Consider the following 18,109-nt stretch of genomic DNA (forward strand, 5'->3'; position numbering starts at 1 on the left):
CGGGTTCGAGCCCTGGTCTGGGAAGATCCCACATGCCGGGGAGCAGCTGGGCCCGTGCGCCACAACTACTGAGCCTGCGCGTCTGGAGCCTGTGCTCCGCAACAGGAGAGGCCGCGATAGTGAGAGGCCCGCGCACCGCGATGAGGAGTGGCCCCCGCTCGCAGCAGCTGGAGGGAGCCCTCGCGCAGCAACGAAGACCCAACACAGTCAAAAATAAATAACTTAAAAAAAAAAAAAAAAAGTACCAAACCCAAAACGTACAACAGATACCACGTATAACGGTGAAATGTTTGAAGCATTCCCTTTGAAATCATGATTTAGACAAAGTTACCACTTTCAATATCTTACTGGTGATCCTAGGCAGCAGAGAAAGACAAGTTTTTGTTTTGTCTTGCAAATTATATGATTGTCTTTATAGACACCCAACAAAATCTATAGTCTTAGAGAATAAATAATTCAGCAGTTTGCTTATATTAAATCAATATGAGGTGGTGGTCCAGTGGTCAAGACTCCACGCTCCCAATGCAGCGGGCCCGGGGTTCAATCCCTGGTTGGGGAACTAGATCCCACACGCATGCCGCAACTAAGAGTTCGCCTCTCGCAACTCAAAAAAAAGATCCCGCGTGCTGCAACTAAGACCCGGTGGACGTAATGAGAAGCCCGCGCACCACAACGAAGAGTAGCCCCCGCTCACCGCAACTAGAGAAAGCCCACGCGCAGCAACGAAGACCCAACGCAGCCAAAAATAAATAAATTTATAGAAAAAAAAAGACCCGGTGCAGCCAAAATGAATGAATGAATAAATAAATAAATAAATATTTTTTTTAAAAAAAACCTTCTACAGTAGCAACAGAAAATACGACGTACTAAGGAATAAATCTCATAAAAAATGTGACTGACCAATATGGAAAAGATTTATAAAGTTTTATTGAAATACATTTAAAGACATGAATAAATGGAGACATGCCATTTTTATTAGGAGAACGATTCAATATCATTAAAACATCTATCCTTTCCAAATTAATCTCTCAACTCAATGTAAGTCCAATAAAAATATTAGCTGGCCTTTTCCTGGAATCTGACAAACTGAATAAACAATTTATATGAAAGAGTAAAGGAACAGGAAGGGTTGAAGTGATTTTCATGATTAAGAGGAGTGGGAAGAGCTGACCTATTAAGTTATCAAGGTTTACTAACAACAACAGTAAGTAAGCCACGGTGCCACTGACACAGGGATACATCAACAGACAGAGGGAGGAGGCTGGAGAACCCAGGAGCAGACCCTCACGTATGACAACGTATGACAGCAGTGACATCACAATCAGTGGGGGAAGGATGCACTAGTCAGTAAATAATGGCTATTCAAATGAAAAAAAAAAAAAGTATCTCTAACTTATAAACCAAGAGCAACAAAAACAAACCCAAACAAAACATCCAGGTGGATTAAAGACCTAAATGTGAAATACTTCCAGAAGAAAATACAGGAGTAGGGAAGATTTCCTAAAGAAGACACAAAAAGCACAGACTACAAAGTAATAGATAAAAGTTTTCACATTAAAAAATAAAGCTTCTGTTCTTTAAAAGATACTGTTATATGGTGGTCATTTTTTTTTAAACTTCTAATTATTTAGAGAGACATACTTAAATATTTAGAATAAAATAATACCTGCGATTTGCTTCAAAATGATCTTCCGGTGACTAATGGGTAGGGTCATTATTAATAAAAGCTTATCTCTGAGTTGATAATTGTTGAAACTGGGTGATAGGTATATGGGGATTCATCAAACTTCCTCCTTCCTTCTAGTGTATGATATATATATTTTTTTTTTATAAAAAAGGCAAAAGGAAAAAAAGAATATTATGACAATGGGATACCAGTGTTCATCCACCAGCTTATTAAACACTTAAAAAACTGATGACAAGTCTAGGGAATTTCTTGGCAGTCCAGTGGTTAGGACTCGGTGCTCTCACTGCCGGGGCCCGGGTTCAATCCCTGGTCAGGGAACTAAGATCCCACAAGCCGTGCAGCATGGCAAAAAAATAAAATTTAAAAAATCTGATAATTCTAAATGTTAGCAAGAACATGAAGAAGTGGCAACTCTTATGCACAAATGGCAGGAACATAAATTGCACAACCAATTTGGAAGAAAATTTGGTATCTTCTACCAAGACTGAAGGTGCGCACTCTTCACTACCCAGCTCTTCCCCATCTAGGTTAAATCCTAGAAAATCTTGCTCTTGGAAACATACACAAGAATAAAAATGCTCACAGGCTCATTGTTTTCCACAGCAAAAAGCCTGGAAACAACCAAATGCCCACTTGTAAAAACACGTGCGACTGAATAGTGGTATATTTACATAACGGAATGAAAGTGAATTTACTGCAGCTCCATGAATCAACATGGACACATCTTACAAACATGGCAAAAAAAAAAGAAAAAAGGAATTTGCAGAATATAACACCATTTATGTAAAGTGTAAAACCATGTAAAAGTTAATATATTGTCAGGGATGCATACATATGTAATAAATTTCTAGAGAAAAGCTAAGAATGATAAATTCAAAATTCAGAATAGTGGTTACTTCTGGTGGGAGTAGGGAAGAGAATGTAAGGGCACAAAGGAAGCAACATGGGGATTGTGAGGTTTGGCTTCTAAGCTGGGTGTTGAGTACGTGAGTGTACACTGTATTATCCTTTAGTCCTTTTGTATGTAATAAGATAATCTGTAATTAAAAATAAAATTTTTTCACAATATATACAAATAGCGAATCATGTACAGTTAAAACTAATATGTTATATGTCAATTATATCTCAATTTAATATATATACATATACATTTTTTTCAGTAAAAGGAGGAGATGTGGTAGGGGGAAGTGGGAGAAGAGACACAAAAGTACACATCAGGGGAATCATAAATTCATTTCAGTTCAACAACCAAGTTTTACTGAGAACAGATGAATGAAACTCTGCCTGTCCTACAAGGTAGACAATCATCTGCCAGAAGAAATACGCTGATTCCTCTGAGTGCAGAGGTGAAGGAACTACTGTAAAAGCAGGAGTTCTGGCCAGACGCCTGATGAGGCCCCCATATGTCAGAGCATTGGTGGGTGGGCTTTTGATCCCAGCTAAAGGGTCTGAGCTTTCCTTCTCTTCACCCCACCTGCTCCCTCCCCTCTTCTGTCTATTCAGACTCGTTTCTAGGTGTGAGTCTTTAATGACAGGCATGCAGTGAAAACAAATACAGGACAGTATTTGTCCTGTAGACGTGCTGAGGGCATCTTCCACGCAGCTTTCGGAAGTGAACGACTCACTGGGAGACCCCGGCAAGAGTGTGAGTGTGAAAGACGCTATACCTGTTGTTTTCTCCTGACACCTGTTCAGGGCTTCCCCAGGCAACTGGGAAAACCACCCAGCTGAGGCGAGCAGTCCAGGCTTCCAGCTCCTTACTCAGGTGAGTCACCTCTTCGGGAGGAAGGCGCCTAGACACCAGTGCCCGATTCCAGGGGAAGAAGACATAGGCACGATGTGCCAGGCTTCACGTCCAGTCACGCAGGAGGCAACACGTGGGTGATGTCTTGGTATCAGCACTTCCTTCCACCGCCACTTTCTGGCTTCCCCAGGCCTTCCTGGGAGCCCACGGTTATGGAGGCCACGGACAATCTGATCCCAGGGTCACATACAACGTGCTGCAAACTTACTCCATACAACTTGGCACGTCTGCTGGAATCCAAGGTCCTAGGCCCTCTAACTCCATTTCCAGCTTTGCTCCAACTGTCTGCATCCGTGTTGATGTAAGAAGTGTCAGCTGAGGGTCTGCAGGTCTGAAAGAGACGAAAGAGAATCACATGGCTTGTCACCCTCCTCAAATCCCAGAATCTCTGTTTCCCCCACGTCCCTGCCTTCGCTACCTTTTAATCTATTTTACTTCTAAACCCACTGTAATATAATGCCCCTCCCTGGATACACTTATGGTAGGCAGTTCTTTCCTATTATTTTGTACCTGTTTGCGTTACTAAACCAATACTAAACCAGGGTCCCTCCTGGCATTTTCCCAGCTCTTGGCGGCCATCTCCAACCTGACCTCAGTGAGAGAAACCTAATACTATTAATACTAATAATGATAATAGTGACTTATATTTATTGAGGACTTGATAATGCACTAGGCCCGGCCTGTCACAAGTACTTTACATGTGCCGGGCCACGTTCTGAATTTACTTAGTGTATATACTTATTTAGGTATATAGTTTCATTCTCATTTAACCAATGAGAAAACCCAGGCACAGAGCACTTAAGTAACTTGCCCAAGTGACACAGTTTTTTTCCAGAGCCTGCATTCTGAACTACAGGCAGACCTCAGAAATATTGCAGGTTCAGTTCGAGACCACCACAATAAAGCAAATATTGCAATAAAGTGAGTCACACAAATTTTTTGGCTTCCCAGTGCATACAAAAGTTATGTTTACACTTTTCTGTAGTCTATTAAGTGTGTAATAGCATTATGTTTTTAAAAACAATGTACGTGCCTTCACAGAGAACTATATTCAATAACCTATGATAAACCATGATGGAGAGAATATTTTAAAAAAAGAATGTGTGTATATATATCTATATCTGTATCTATATCTGAATCACTTTGCTGTGCAACAGAAACTAACACAACCTTGTAAATCAACTACACTTCAATACAAAATTGATAAAAAACACAATGACCATGCCTTAATTTAAAAATACGTTATTACTAAAAAAAAATGCTAATCATCATCTGACAACGCAGGGTTGCCACAAACCTATTTGTAAAAAAAAAGCGCAGCATCTGCTAAGTGCTCTAAACTGAAGCCTGCACTAGGCCACATTGGGTGTCTCCTAAAAGCCCAAGTAGAGCAGGCGCGATGGCTGAAGCCCCTTCCCCTTCTCCATTCCCCATAACTTACACCGAGTGACAGCCTCCTTGACTTGGCGAAAGCCGCCGTCGGGACCCCAGCCGTCCACGAAGTACATGAATCGGAGCTCGGCGGGGTAGGCGGCTCTGGGGAGGCCCGACATCAGCGGGATGGTGCGGCCCTCCGCCCCGGGGGCCTCGCTCAGCGCCTGCAGCATCTGGTACCTGCACCACGGGTCCCGCAGGAAGCCCTGCGTGATGAGCAGCACGCGACAGTGGCTGCTGCTCAGGGCCTGGTACAGCTCGGACACTATGGCGCCGCCGGGGGTCGCGTCGCGCAGCTGCAGGAAGCAGCGCAGGCCGGCAGCGCTGCCCTCCAGGTAGGAGACCAGCTCCTGCGCGGCCACCAGGTCCTCCTCGCTGTGGCACACGCACACGTCATAGTCTTTGCTCCAGCGGCCGCTGCCGCCGCTGCTGCCGCCGTGGGCGCCCACGTGTGTCGGCGGCGGGGTGGGAGACACCGCTGGGCTGGGGCCCAGGGGTGGGGGCCTGTCCGAGGAGCTCGGCTGTGAGACGTCACTGCGGGTGCTTTCTGGGGAGACGGGCGTCTTTGTGGGCTTTCTCGACAGGGCCTGCCTGAACCAGTCTGCGGGGAAGAAGCACTGCTCTGGCCTGGAGTTTTCAGCAGGGGTCTCCTGGCGACCCCCCCAGAGAGGAGCCACCTCGGGGAGGAGGCCAGCCCATCTCCCCTGTCCACCTTCTCACAACTGCTGCTCTGCGACTGTGTACATCCCTCAGGACTTGCCCAAAAGTTTCCCTTGTCTTTAAAGGTTTCGGGAGTACATAAAAACTCTGGCAGTTTTATAAGTCGGCAGGGATGTAATGCCAGCCTGTCTTACTGTACTGCATATTCTGAAGTTGCTAAGAGAATAGATCTTAAAAGTTCTCATCCCAAGAAGAAAATAAATCTGTAACTATGTATGGTGATGGATGTTAACTAAACTTATTGTGATTACTTCACAATGTATACGAATGTTGCATCATTATGCTAATGAATGCTGTATGTCAATTATACCTCAATAATTTTTTGTAAAGCTTTTGGTATAACAACAATATGAGGGAAAAAAAAAGAAAGAAAGAAAGAAAGGAAGGGAGGGAGGGAGGAAGGAAGGAAGAAAGAAAAGAACTCTGGCTGTTTCACCAGCCTGATTGGGAAAGATGGCTTTGTCTGCCCCACACCCTTCGATTGCTGGTACCCCCCTAACCTATCCTAACCAGAACTTCCCACAAGCTGACTAGTCAACCATCTGTGAGTCAGTAAGTAGAGCTATGTTAAGCTGGTAAAGATCAATTAGTCCCCAAACCCACTTTCAGCATTGAGGGGAGGTGGATTTAGATTAAGGGGCTACCCATTATGGGAGGGAGAGAGGCAGGGATTGGCATCTGTTTGGCCCTGAGAAATCCTAGCTTGTTGCTAAATGGGTAAAACGGAAATGTGGGAGAGGACCACTCACTGCCCAGAGTACCTGAAGACCTTAGAGCTGAGTGATCCGGGACCACACTTTGGAGTGGGGCACACAGATTTGATTGTGGACCTGCCACTTGCTTTCTATACGACCATAAGCAAGTCAGTCTATGTCTCCACTTCCTCATCTGTAAAATGGGTTCATTTTAGTTGTTGTTGAAGATCAGCAGAGATAATGCAGTGTCTGGCATATTGTGAGTACTCCAAATGGTTTCAACTCAGCTTCCCCAGCTTTTGACCTGGACAGAAAGTATGGTGTCCTGGAGGTTGATTTGTTTTTTTCTCTCTGCTTGGCTCCTACCTCTGAATGGTTCAGGGCGATTTAGATAAAAAGAGACACCCTGTTAAGCACTCAGCACAGTGGTTTCCAGGCTGGGAAGACTAGCTGAGCACACCTGGGAAACCTGTGAGCCAAAATGACTGAAGGCTCCCTGATGCACGCCCCTTCACTCCCCACAGAGCCTCTGGGCACTGAGGTCAAGGCAGGACCCCCCCACGCCCACCCCGTCAGCCTCCCTGCATCTCTCCAGGGCCTGTGCTTGGGGGCCAGGCAGCCTCCTGGAATTAGGAGTCTGTGTCCACTCACCAGCCATCTTGCCCAGAGGCTTCTTGGACCTGGAACGAGGAGCTGGCAAGGAGGGTGATGATGCCATAGTGGTGGGCTCCAAACTAACCCCATGAGATCAGGCATTGGTAAAGTGGGAGAAGGGAGGGGACCCAGTCTTGACCTCATCCAACAGCCATCCTACAAGAGACAGAGAGACAGGATCACAAAAGCTGTACTTAACCTTACTCCCAGTCCCAGTGGGTGGGCTCTGGCATTTCTTTCTCTCCTGGTGCCTGACAGAGGCTCAGTCTCTAGATCGGCCCCTCATCCTTTTGGGGATTAGGGACAGACACCACTGGGATCCGGGCTGGTTGCCAGCTGAACCCCGACTGTGTAGCCATCAGACTTACAGAGTATGAGCTCAGCATGACCAGCAGAGTGACGGTTCTCCGCGCCACCTGGCCAGGGTTGCATTCGGGATCTGGGAAAGGGCGGCTGGCAGGCAGCTTGTTGTAAGGGCTTCCTGTGTAAATGCTGAAATCAGAGAAGAAGGTCTGTTACTATTTGGACAAATAATTAAGTATCAAGGTAGACAGATGTTGAGCAGTAGAGAGAGAGCACATGTTAGAAACCTTGGGGGACTTTTCCTCCAGGTCTGCCTTCCCCTGAATAACTCCCTCCCTCCATCCACCCACCCATCCTCCCTCCACTCCCTCCCCTCCCTCCCTCCCTCAGCTGTACATAGTGGTAAAGGCTGCAGACTCTGCAGGCAGAGGTCCTAGATCTCATCTCTTATGAACTGTGGCCTCTGGTAAACTACTTTACTCTTGCTAAACTTTAGCTTTTTTTTTTTTTTTTAATTTATTTTATTTATTTATTTTTGGCTGCATTGGGTCTTCGTTGCTTGCTGCGTGCAGGCTTTCTCTAGTTGTGGTGAGCGGGGGCTACTCTTTGTTGCGGTGCACGGGCTTCTCATCGCGGTGGCTTCTCTTGTTGCTGAGCACGGGCTCTAGGGCGCGTGGGCTTCAGTAGTTGTAGCACGCAGGCTCCGTAGTTGTGGCTCACGGGCTTAGTTGCTCGGCATCATGTGGGATCTTCCCGGACCAGGGCTCGAACTCGTGTCCCCTGCATTGACAGGCGGATTCTTAACCACTGCGCCACCAGGGAAACCCTAAACTTTAGCTTTTCCATCTGTGAAATGGAAATAATACTACAGCCTGCTCAGCATTACTGTGAAGATTATATGAGATGATTTATGTAAAACGCATGGCATACAATGCTCAGAAAATAGTGTGGGTTAGTATGTATTTAAAATAATCTAGATATTGGAGGGATCTATTCAATGTTATTCCAAATTCCGGAAGGTTTTTGGTTTGTTTTTTTTGGGGGGGGGAGGGAAGGGATTGTCAAACAGCACCTAAATTTATATGGAAATGCAAAGGCCCATTAGACGGGCAACTCGCCATGGCCATGTTCTCTTCCCACCACAGTGACCTGATGTCCCTGATGGTGGAGGCTCTTTCTGCCTAGGTTTCTGGGAGGACACTGCGTGGGGCAGAGCCCACCCTGATCCAAGATGGAGCCACTGTGTTCTAGTGGATTCTGAAGATGAAGGGCTGGTGGAGAACTTGGTTCTAGAGCAAGGACTGCTTTCTCATTATTTGATGGATCTGCAGAGGTCAAAACAACCCCCCCTGCCCCCACCAGCCAGGAACTCACAGAGAAATGGCTTGTCTGAATAGACGCGCTGAGATAAGAGTTTTCAAAATTTAAAGAATGTCCTTCAGGGCTTCCCTGGTGGCGCAGTGGTTAAGAATCCGCCTGCCAATGCAGGGGACACGGGTTCGAGCCCTGGTCCGGGAAGATCCTACACGCCGCAGAGCAACTAAGCCCATGCGCCACAACTACTGAAGCCTGCACGCCTAGACCCCGTGCTCCGCAATAAGAGAAGCCCCGCTTGCTGCAACTAGAGAAAGCCCGCGCACAGCAACGAAGATCCAACACAGCCAAAAATAATACATAAAATTAAATAAATAAATTAGAAAAAAAAGAAGAATGTCCTTCAATGTTGGACAAAAATGCTTCATTCTGCTAAATGCTGGACACCCTTATGCTAAGCTGATAAAGAGAAGACAAGAGATACCGATGATTCATGAAAATATACCAAAGTTCAAAAAAAGGAGAACTTCCACTGCAGCAGTAGTGGGTGCAGGGGTGTGGGAGGAGGAGGAGGAGTTGCGACGGGCTCGGGACCAGAAGTACATTTGAAAGAGCAAAGCAGAGAGCTGCTACGCGAGTCAAAAAGACATGAAAAGGGGAACATTAACAAGGACATGGGTTTCTTTTCCTACCTAATATTCTTTGGATTTCAGCCCCTAAGTGGTGAGATTGAGGCAGTGCCTGGTAACCACTGTTAGGTTTTGAAATCCTTTTCCTGGTCAGGAGTCTCTGTTTCTTGACATCTTCATTTCAACCATTCAAGATGTCCTTCCCCTCCCCACCCCGCCCCCCAGCAGTAGACACAATGTTAGTTGCTTTTTATATTATTTAAATCTTTTTTTCAATTGTGTTTTAATTTGAAAATTCATTATTTGGCCTTGATACACTTACAAACTGGAGAATCATTTGATATTTTTAATGACAGCCTAAAGGTTCAAAATTAACATAACACTTAACAGATGTAGATAGATCTAAGTTTCAGTTTCTCATTTTATCAAATGACGTGTCTTTTTGGCGATACATGCTGATTTTGGGTAGCTGCCTTTTTTCATTGCTTGTTTAAGAAATCCAATTGCCCAACAGCCACTGGAAGTAGATTGGTATAAGCCCTAGTGATTGATATTATGGAAAAGTTCAAACACAGGAAATAGCATCTTTGACAAAGGATAATTGAGCAAGAATGCAGATCAGTTCCATTAACTGTATACACTGTCTACTTCCTAGAGTCTAAAACCATACTGCATTTTCCTTGTTACTTTTTCAGTTCTGTACAGCTGAGGCGGTGGAGCAATCACATTCAAATACGCTTTAATCTTTACAAGATTTAGTAACAGTCTATATCGAGATATGGTCGAGATATGGGAGACATAGTTGTCAGGCAGGTAAGAAGATAATGAACCCAAATCTCCAACTGGAAGGTCTCATCCCTCACTCCGTCTATTCTCTGATTTGTTATGTAGTCACCTTTCCCTGTGCTTTTAAAACATTCATCAAGTAGAATGATATAGACCTAAATACCTACTTTGTAGATAATTACAAAGACTTGATAGAAAATTAGTAAAGAGCTTCTTCAAAAGAAAAAAAAAAAAAAGCAGTAGCCTGTTACCATCAGTGTTTTTAGAATGCTTTTTCAATATTACATGAAGGAACTTAATATGTGAGGTAAATAAAGTTTCACTGTATAAAATCCCAAGTGTATTAAGTATTATTCAATATCTAACTGGTCTCCAGTATCTATTATATAGGGAATGTTCTGAAACCTATGAAGGCATATGATTATGTATCTTATATAACTCATATCACATTTCTGTTAAGCTGGAATCACTGTCAGTGGTCCCCAAAGACATCCACACCCTAATCCTCAGAACCAGTGAAAATAAGCTACCTTACTTGGCAGAAGCTGACTTTGCAGATGTGATTAAGGGTCTGGAGATGGGAAGATTAGCCTGGATTATCCAGGTGGGCCAAATGTAATCCCAAAGGTCTTAGAAAAGGAAGACAGGAGGGTCAGAGTGAGAGAAGAGATGTGACAACAGAAGCAGAGGTGGGTGTAGCGTGGGGCTGTGCGCAAGGAAGGCGGCAGCCTCTAGAAGCCAGAAAAGGCAAGGGCCTGGATTCCTCCCTAGAGCCTCCAGAAGGGATGCAGCCCCACTGATCCACTTCAGACTGTGACTGCCACAACTATAAGATAATCAATGTGTGTGGTATGAATCCACTACGTTTGTGGTACTTTATTGCAGAAGCAATAGGAAACTACTACACTATGTTTGATTGTATGTGAGGCTAATGAATAGGGAAAGTATTGAATCTGAGTGCTAAAAACTGGTCTGCTCGGGACTTCCCTGGCGGTCCAGCAGTTGAGGCTCTGCGCTTCCACTGCAGGGCGGGGGGCGGATTCAATCCCTGGTCGGGGAACTAAGATCCCTGCATGTCGTGTGGTGCAGCCAGAAAGTAAACAGACAAACAAACAAAAAACTGGTCTGCTTAAAGATTTAAATTGTTTGAGGGAGTTTTTCACTTCTTTGATGGATAAATTATTATCTACTCTTCATGTGATTTTTGACTTTAAGAACACTGGTTTCAAAGGCTCCAACACTGGCTTCTCAAACATTTGCTGAAACACTTGTCAGGGCAGGATGCGTTAGAACTTGCAGGACGACGTCCCTTAAAGTGCTGAAATTAATTGTTAATAGCTAGAGAGGCACAATACACTGTTTCTGAGGAGTTGCGGACTGTGGTGGGCAGACCCTAAGGTGGCCCCATGTTCATACCTGTGAGTGTGGGCAGGACCCATGACTTCTTACCAAAAGAATATGGCAAAGGTTGTAGTATGTCACTCACATGATTGGGTTATTCTGTAGGGTGTGTGTGTTTGCATATGTATATAAATGTATATACACATCATATATATAGTAACATAATCGTGTGTGTGTATATGTGTATATACATACATATGGTATGTATATTTGCTATATAAGATGTGTATATATAAATATAACATATAAATGAATATTATGTACACATGTACCTATGTGCATGGGTGTAGGTGTGGGTGTAAAAATTCATCTTAGCAGACTGGAGAGAGACTCCCTTGCTGACTTGGAAGAATTTCCCATGTCATGAGAGGGCAAAGTGTCAAGGAACTTCAGGCAGCCTCAAGAAGCCAAGAGTGGTGTCCAGCTGATGGCCAGCAAGAAAGCAGACCTCAGTCCTACAACTTCAAGGAGGTGAATTCTGCCAACAAACAACAACCTGAGGGGGCTTAGTAGTGGGTCTTTTCCCATTTGCATCTCTGATGGCACCGCAGCCCTAGCTAACACCTGGACTGCAGCTGGGTGGGACTCCAACGGAAGACTCAGCCAAGCCTTTCACAGGCCCTTGACCCACAGAAACTATGAGATAACAAATAGGTGTTGGTTTAAGTTGCTAAATTTGTAGTAATTTGTCATGCAGCACAGAAAATGAACACAGGGACCAACCAAAATGATGGGTTAAAATGCCAGTTCCTGGGCCCCATCCCAAATCTACTGAATCAAATCTCTGGGTGTAAGACTTGGGAATGTGATTTTTAAACAAGTACCCCAGGAATTCCCTGGCGGTCCAGTGGTTAGGACTCAGCTGTCTCACTGCTGGGGCCCTGGGTTTGATCCCTGATTGGGGAACTAAGATCCTACAACCGCGCAGTGCGTCACAAAAAACAAAAACCAAAAAAAACCCAAAAAGCACAAAAGCCAAAAAACAAAAAACAAGTACCCCAGGATTCTGATATAACTAAGGATTGGTCTAGTGGGCTGCAGCCGTGACTCCTAAACTAAGCTGTATACAATTATCACCTAGAGAGCTTTTAAAAATATAGCTGCCCCTGGAAATTCTTATTCAATAGTTCAGAAGTGGGGCCCCCAAATCTGTACTTTTTAAAGAGCTCTCCAGGTAATTCTGACACAAGGAACCACTCATCTCGATTTATATAAGCAGTGGAATAACTGAAAACTGCCTGGCAAATCTTGGGATTTGATTTTGTGAAATAAATTTCAAACTACTAATTTTGCTATAAAGTCAGATTTAAGATGGGACTCTAGCAAGCAGAAAACTGAAGTCTTATAGCCTGTATTAAATTAAATCATTTTGCTGAATTTTTGCTGCATATATAACAAGGTACATATGCTTTCAGCACTACATTTTGTAAATTTTGAAGACTTTTAAACATTTCAAATATATGTGTGAGTGTGTGTGTGTATGTGTATATAAAAGCACCCACTGCTTTATTTTTCTTAATATTTTGGCCGCGAGGCTTGCGGGATCTCAGCCCCCCGACCAGGGATCACACCCCAGCCACGGCAGTGACAGTACTGAATCTTAACCACTAGGCCACTAGGGAACTCCCTAAATTTAATTATATATCAAAAGTATTGTTACTTGGTTGTTAAAATCTAAAACCTTAGCTGTATTTTAGTCACATAGGAATATATCTTACTGACCAAACACGGAATGTGAAGCATTTTAATTAGTGTTGCTGTATTTTGCAAAATGTAGCAAATTGGTCTTTGGAAAACAGCTCCTTAGTTTTAAAAAACTGCCTTAGTTTTGAAACTATGTCACATGCGTACTAAAGGTCATTTTAAACTGAAATGGTGTGAACTTATTTTGTATTTGCTGTAGGTCTCAAGTAAATACGCAGGCATTGAATGTAATCTAGATTGTGCCAGCAGTGAATTTAATGACGGATATAGTTTACAAATTATGCCCTTATACATTAGTTCCCTTTTGAGCTTACAAAATGATTGCTTTTTATATATTTTTGAAAAAGGCTTGGGGGGGGCGGTTAGATTAAAAAAAAACTAAGATTTTTAAAGAGGAACTTTAAGAAGACTTCCACTACCAGAATAATAAAAACTTACTCTAAAGCAACAGTAGGTTTAAGATCCTAGTGGGATATTTGCATGGAGACACATGCCAAGCCATATGTTTAAAATGAGTCTGGAGTTTGAAGAAGGCAGCAGGGCCAGAATTATAGACGTGGTAGTCATCAGCCTGTATGTGATAATTCAAATCATCTGGGGAAAGCGTAGCATGGAAAGAGACAAAGCATTAAGGAATACCTACAGTTAAAACATGGAGAGGGGCAAGTTTTACAAGCAGACACATCAGGAGAGTGCAATGTTATGATAGGCAAGGAAAGAGAGTTTTGAAAATGAGATGGTGTTTACAATGGTGTTGGTAAACAATGTCAAATGCCCAGTGAGGATTAAGAAGAAGCATTTGAATTTGAAAATTAGGAGAGACCAACTGCCTACACAATACCCCACTTTCATTTAGAACAGAAACTAGATTATGGGGAACAAATGAAATGCCTGCTAGAAAATGAAGACAGTAATTATACACTTTTTAAGTTTTGCCTGTGAAGTGAAGGGAAGATGTAACATCATAGTATAAACAGAAAACAAGATTTACTGGTTTTTTTGTTTGTTTGTTTTTCTTTTTCAGGAGATTTCAGTACGTTTATAACTCTTTTAACTAAATAGGCTGACTACAAAATAGGTTGACTATCACACGTAATTACTTACTGAAATACCATCCCAAGTTAAAGCGCAATGATTACGTCACATGCTTAAAAATTTAACAGAAGACTGGCATTATTTTCCAAAGAATCATGTCAGACAACATGAATTGTAGGAACTGATTCATGAATAGTTGTCTTATTAGAGCAAATGAATCAGCAATGTTTAGCTTTAAGATTCTGTTCCCTAACTTTTTATAATATCTTCATCTTTCATTAGCAAATATTTCATTAATATCTAATTCTGTTCATATTTAACCATAACCAGACAGAAAGTCTTAGTAATGTCTGGGGACCAAAGAAGGATGAAAATTTGCAATCTGTATCTTCCTAACAGAGAATAATTTCAAATAACTTAAAAGCATATTGTTCAGAAGTATTTACCAGAAGGAAATAATAGTAACTCTAGGCTATACAAGTCTATATTCTTATTGGAATACCTGCATTATTCCTGCTATTTGTGCTATTTTAAAACCAGACATTTTATTATTTTCACTGGGCCTTTCTTCTTTGTTAAAATCTACCTTCAACTTGGTTTCTTAGTAAAATTTACCAATATCAGTAGGGCAGATAAGAGATATCTATTAAGTAAATGCCAAATATAATGAAAATATATTACAAAAGATTCATATTAAACTGAATTGTTTAGGCTTCAAAAATAGATATTAAAACATTCTACTCTAAATTAGAAAAATAGTCTTGGTTTCAATGGATAGTACAACTATCCATTGTACAAAAGTTGCCAAAATCCGATGATTCTCCCATATTTCTGCTATTATCACTTTCTGTTCCTGATCTTCGTTATGTATTCTCTGTCTCAGTGAATTACACACAACCCATTCACTTGCCTTATCTACATACCTAGGAATCATCTTTGACTGCCACTCTCCTCTACATCTCCTCAATTACTAAACCTGTCAATTATATCTATTCAATATTAAATAGTTCAGACCACCATAGACTGTCACCTGGATGACTTCAGTTTACTAACTCATTTTCCCATCTCTGATCACATCATTCTGTCGCTTAATATCAATGTTTCCTCATTGCTTTTAAAGCCCAAATTCCTTATAATGACTTACCAAGCTCTTAAATATATGGTCCCTGTTTACCTACCCAGCCTCATATTCTTTTGATCACTCTCTTTTTCCACTCCGTACTCTCTAGCTTATATCTTCAGACATACGGAACAATCAGTGATAATTTGTGCACAAGGACAAACAGAGTAATGGAAGAATAGGGTGTCCAGAAACAGATCCACATCTATACCGTCTGCTGGTTTATGACAAAGCTGACACTGCAGTGCACTGGAGAAAGGTGGTCTCTTTACAAGATGGTGCTGGGTCAATTTAGACAGCCTTGTGGGAAAAATGAATCTTGACCCATATATCCCACCATACCAAAAAAGTAATTTCAGATGGATAGTAGATATATGTGAGGATAACAATAAAGCTTTTAGAAGAAAATATAGGAGATTATTTTCCTGACTTTATTTTCCTGATTTTTAAAAATTGAGATATAATTGACATACAACATTATATTAGTTTCAGATGAACAACACAATGATTCGATTTATGTATGTATTTAGAAATGATCATCACAATAAGTCTAATTAGCTTCCACTACCATGCATAATTACAACATTTTTTTTCTTGTCCTCAGGACTTTTAAGTACTACTGTCTTAGCAACTTTCAAATATACAATACAGTATTATTAACCATGGTCACCATGTTGTACACTACATTCCCAGGACTTATTTATTTTATAACTAGAAGTTTATACCTTTTGACCACCTTCACCCATTTCGCCCACTCCCTACCCCCCAGGATAGGCAACAATTTTTAAAAAAAAACTGAACATAAATAATAGAACCATAAGGGGAAAAATGATAAACTGGACAACATTAAAATGAAGAACTTCTGTTCTTCAAAAGACATCATTAGGACAGTGAAAGGCAATCTCCTGAGAGAGAGAGAAGATATTTTAAAAATACATATCCAATATGTCTCATATCCAGAATATTTAAGAACTCTTACAAACTGGTAAGAAAAAGAGAGACAACCTATTGGAAAAATGGGCACAAGAATTGAACAGACACTTCACAAAAGGGTATCCAAACGCCCAACAGATGTATGAAAAGATGCACAATTTATTAGTCACCAGAGGAATGCAAATTAAAACCTCAATGCAACCCCACTTCCCACTCACTCAGCAGAATGGCTACAATGAAAAAGACAGACAATATCAAGTATTGGTAAGCATGTGGAGAAACAGGAACTCATATACTGCCTGCCGGAGTGCAAATTGGTAGGAGGACTTTGAAAAACTGGCGCTATATTCCACTTCTAGGAATGTACCCAACAGCAGTGCTAACATATGCTCACCAAAAGACAAACATAAGAATGCCTCAGCAGCACTATTTACAATAACCCCAAGCTGGAAACAACCGTATCCATCAATCCTAGTATCCGGTAGAATGTAGAAATAAATTGTGGTCTATCCATACAGTGAAAAATTACACGTCAGTGAGAATAAATGAACGAGTGCTAAATGCAACAGGGTTCAATCTATATATTGAGTATAAAACACCATACACAAAAGTACATAAGTATGGTCCCAAGTATCCAAAATTCAAAACCAAATAAAACTATTTTATATGATGTTAGAAACCAGGATAGCAGTTACCCATGGGTGAAAGTAGTGATTGGAAGTGGGCATAAGAGGGCATCTGAGGAATTCCCTGGTGGCCTAGGGGTTAGGATTCCAGGCTTTCACTACTGGGTGCCAGGGTTCAATCCCTGGTTGGGGCCTGAGATCCACGAGCTGTTTGATGCGGTCAAAAAAACTCTGGAGTGTGAGTAATGTTTTATTTATTCTGGGTGTGGGCTGCACAGGAATGTCACTGCGTGACACTGGGAAAGATGTACACTTAAGATCTGTGCACTTTTCTGTGTGTGGGTTGTATTTCAATTTTTAAAAAAGGTTTTAAAAATAACTAGATGTGACTTCCTCTGACAATGGGTCATTCCTGACCCTCGTGGCCCCTGGGTTAGGTGCATCGGCTTGGGGAGCCTGTACTCCATCCTCCCCTCTCTTAGCTGCACCTGTCAGGGTGTGTCTGGTTCCTAGTGTCCCCAGGTAGAGGACGAGGGCTGACTCTGTCCTGTTCAGTGCTGTCACACGATGCCCAGCCCATCGGAGAGGTTCGTGAAATGACTGTGGAAGGGGTCGCTCCGTAGGCCTGTAACCCTAAGTAAAGCCCTGTTCTTGCTGAAACACTGTCACAAAGGCCATCAGAAGAGCAGAGGGAGAGGCTGCGACCAGAGCAGAGAAGGAGGCGAGAGCCTGGAAGAAAAAGAATCTACAGTTCAAGACCGAAGCCACCTGAACCAGGCAGGCTCCTCAAGCTCAGGGAGGTCTCCCTGCACGAGCTTCTTGGCGACAGAGAAGGTGCCAGCTCTCTCCGAGGGCCTTTTCACCTGTTTCCGCGTTGTGGGGGCTACGAGCGGCCAGGTGAAGGGGCGCAGAGGGGACGGCGGTGAACCGGTCAGAGGTGCCGCAGGGAGGGGGCAAGTCCGCGACCAGGGACCGGGGACCGGGCCGCTAACGGGGCCGAACGCGGGGGTCCACTGCCCGCGGGAGTCCTGCCGGCCCAGCCGCCTGCCCGCCCCACCCGCCCGCTCGCCCGCCCGCTCGCCCGGCCCGCGGGGCCCCGCCGCGCCCGCTCCCGCCCGCGCCTCCCCGAGCGCTCACCTGCGCCTGCGTGCGCGGGGCGCTGCCTCGGTGCGGCCGGTGCGGGGCGCGGGCTCCGGCGCCCGGCGGGCCGCTCGCCCACGGGAAGTGCAGCCGGCCGCCCGCTGTCCCGGAAGCGCCGAGGCTC

General features: G+C 43.3%; 1 protein-coding gene across 3 annotated transcripts; it reads right to left on the minus strand.

The window, feature by feature from the left end:
- Nucleotides 1–909: 909 nt before the first annotated feature.
- Nucleotides 910–18,059, minus strand: TIRAP (TIR domain containing adaptor protein). Of its 3 annotated transcripts, XM_068556514.1 has the most exons (6): nt 17,983–18,034; nt 7,694–8,077; nt 7,363–7,486; nt 6,992–7,150; nt 4,933–5,526; nt 910–3,822 (listed from the first exon to the last, which is right to left on the minus strand). In XM_068556514.1, the coding sequence occupies exons 4-6, from the start codon at nt 7,056–7,058 to the stop codon at nt 3,803–3,805; spliced, it is 681 nt and encodes a 226-aa protein (XP_068412615.1). In that variant the 5' UTR covers nt 7,059–7,150; nt 7,363–7,486; nt 7,694–8,077; nt 17,983–18,034; the 3' UTR covers nt 910–3,802. The 3 variants fall into 3 exon arrangements, with proteins under 3 accessions (XP_068412615.1, XP_068412613.1, XP_068412614.1); XM_068556512.1 differs by lacking the exon at nt 7,694–8,077 and having other exon boundaries at nt 17,983–18,059; XM_068556513.1 differs by lacking the exons at nt 7,694–8,077; nt 17,983–18,034 and having other exon boundaries at nt 7,363–7,612.
- Nucleotides 18,060–18,109: the final 50 nt, after the last annotated feature.

Source organism: Eschrichtius robustus, chromosome 11 (genome assembly GCF_028021215.1).
Source record: "Eschrichtius robustus isolate mEscRob2 chromosome 11, mEscRob2.pri, whole genome shotgun sequence".
NCBI lineage: Eukaryota > Metazoa > Chordata > Mammalia > Artiodactyla > Eschrichtiidae > Eschrichtius > Eschrichtius robustus.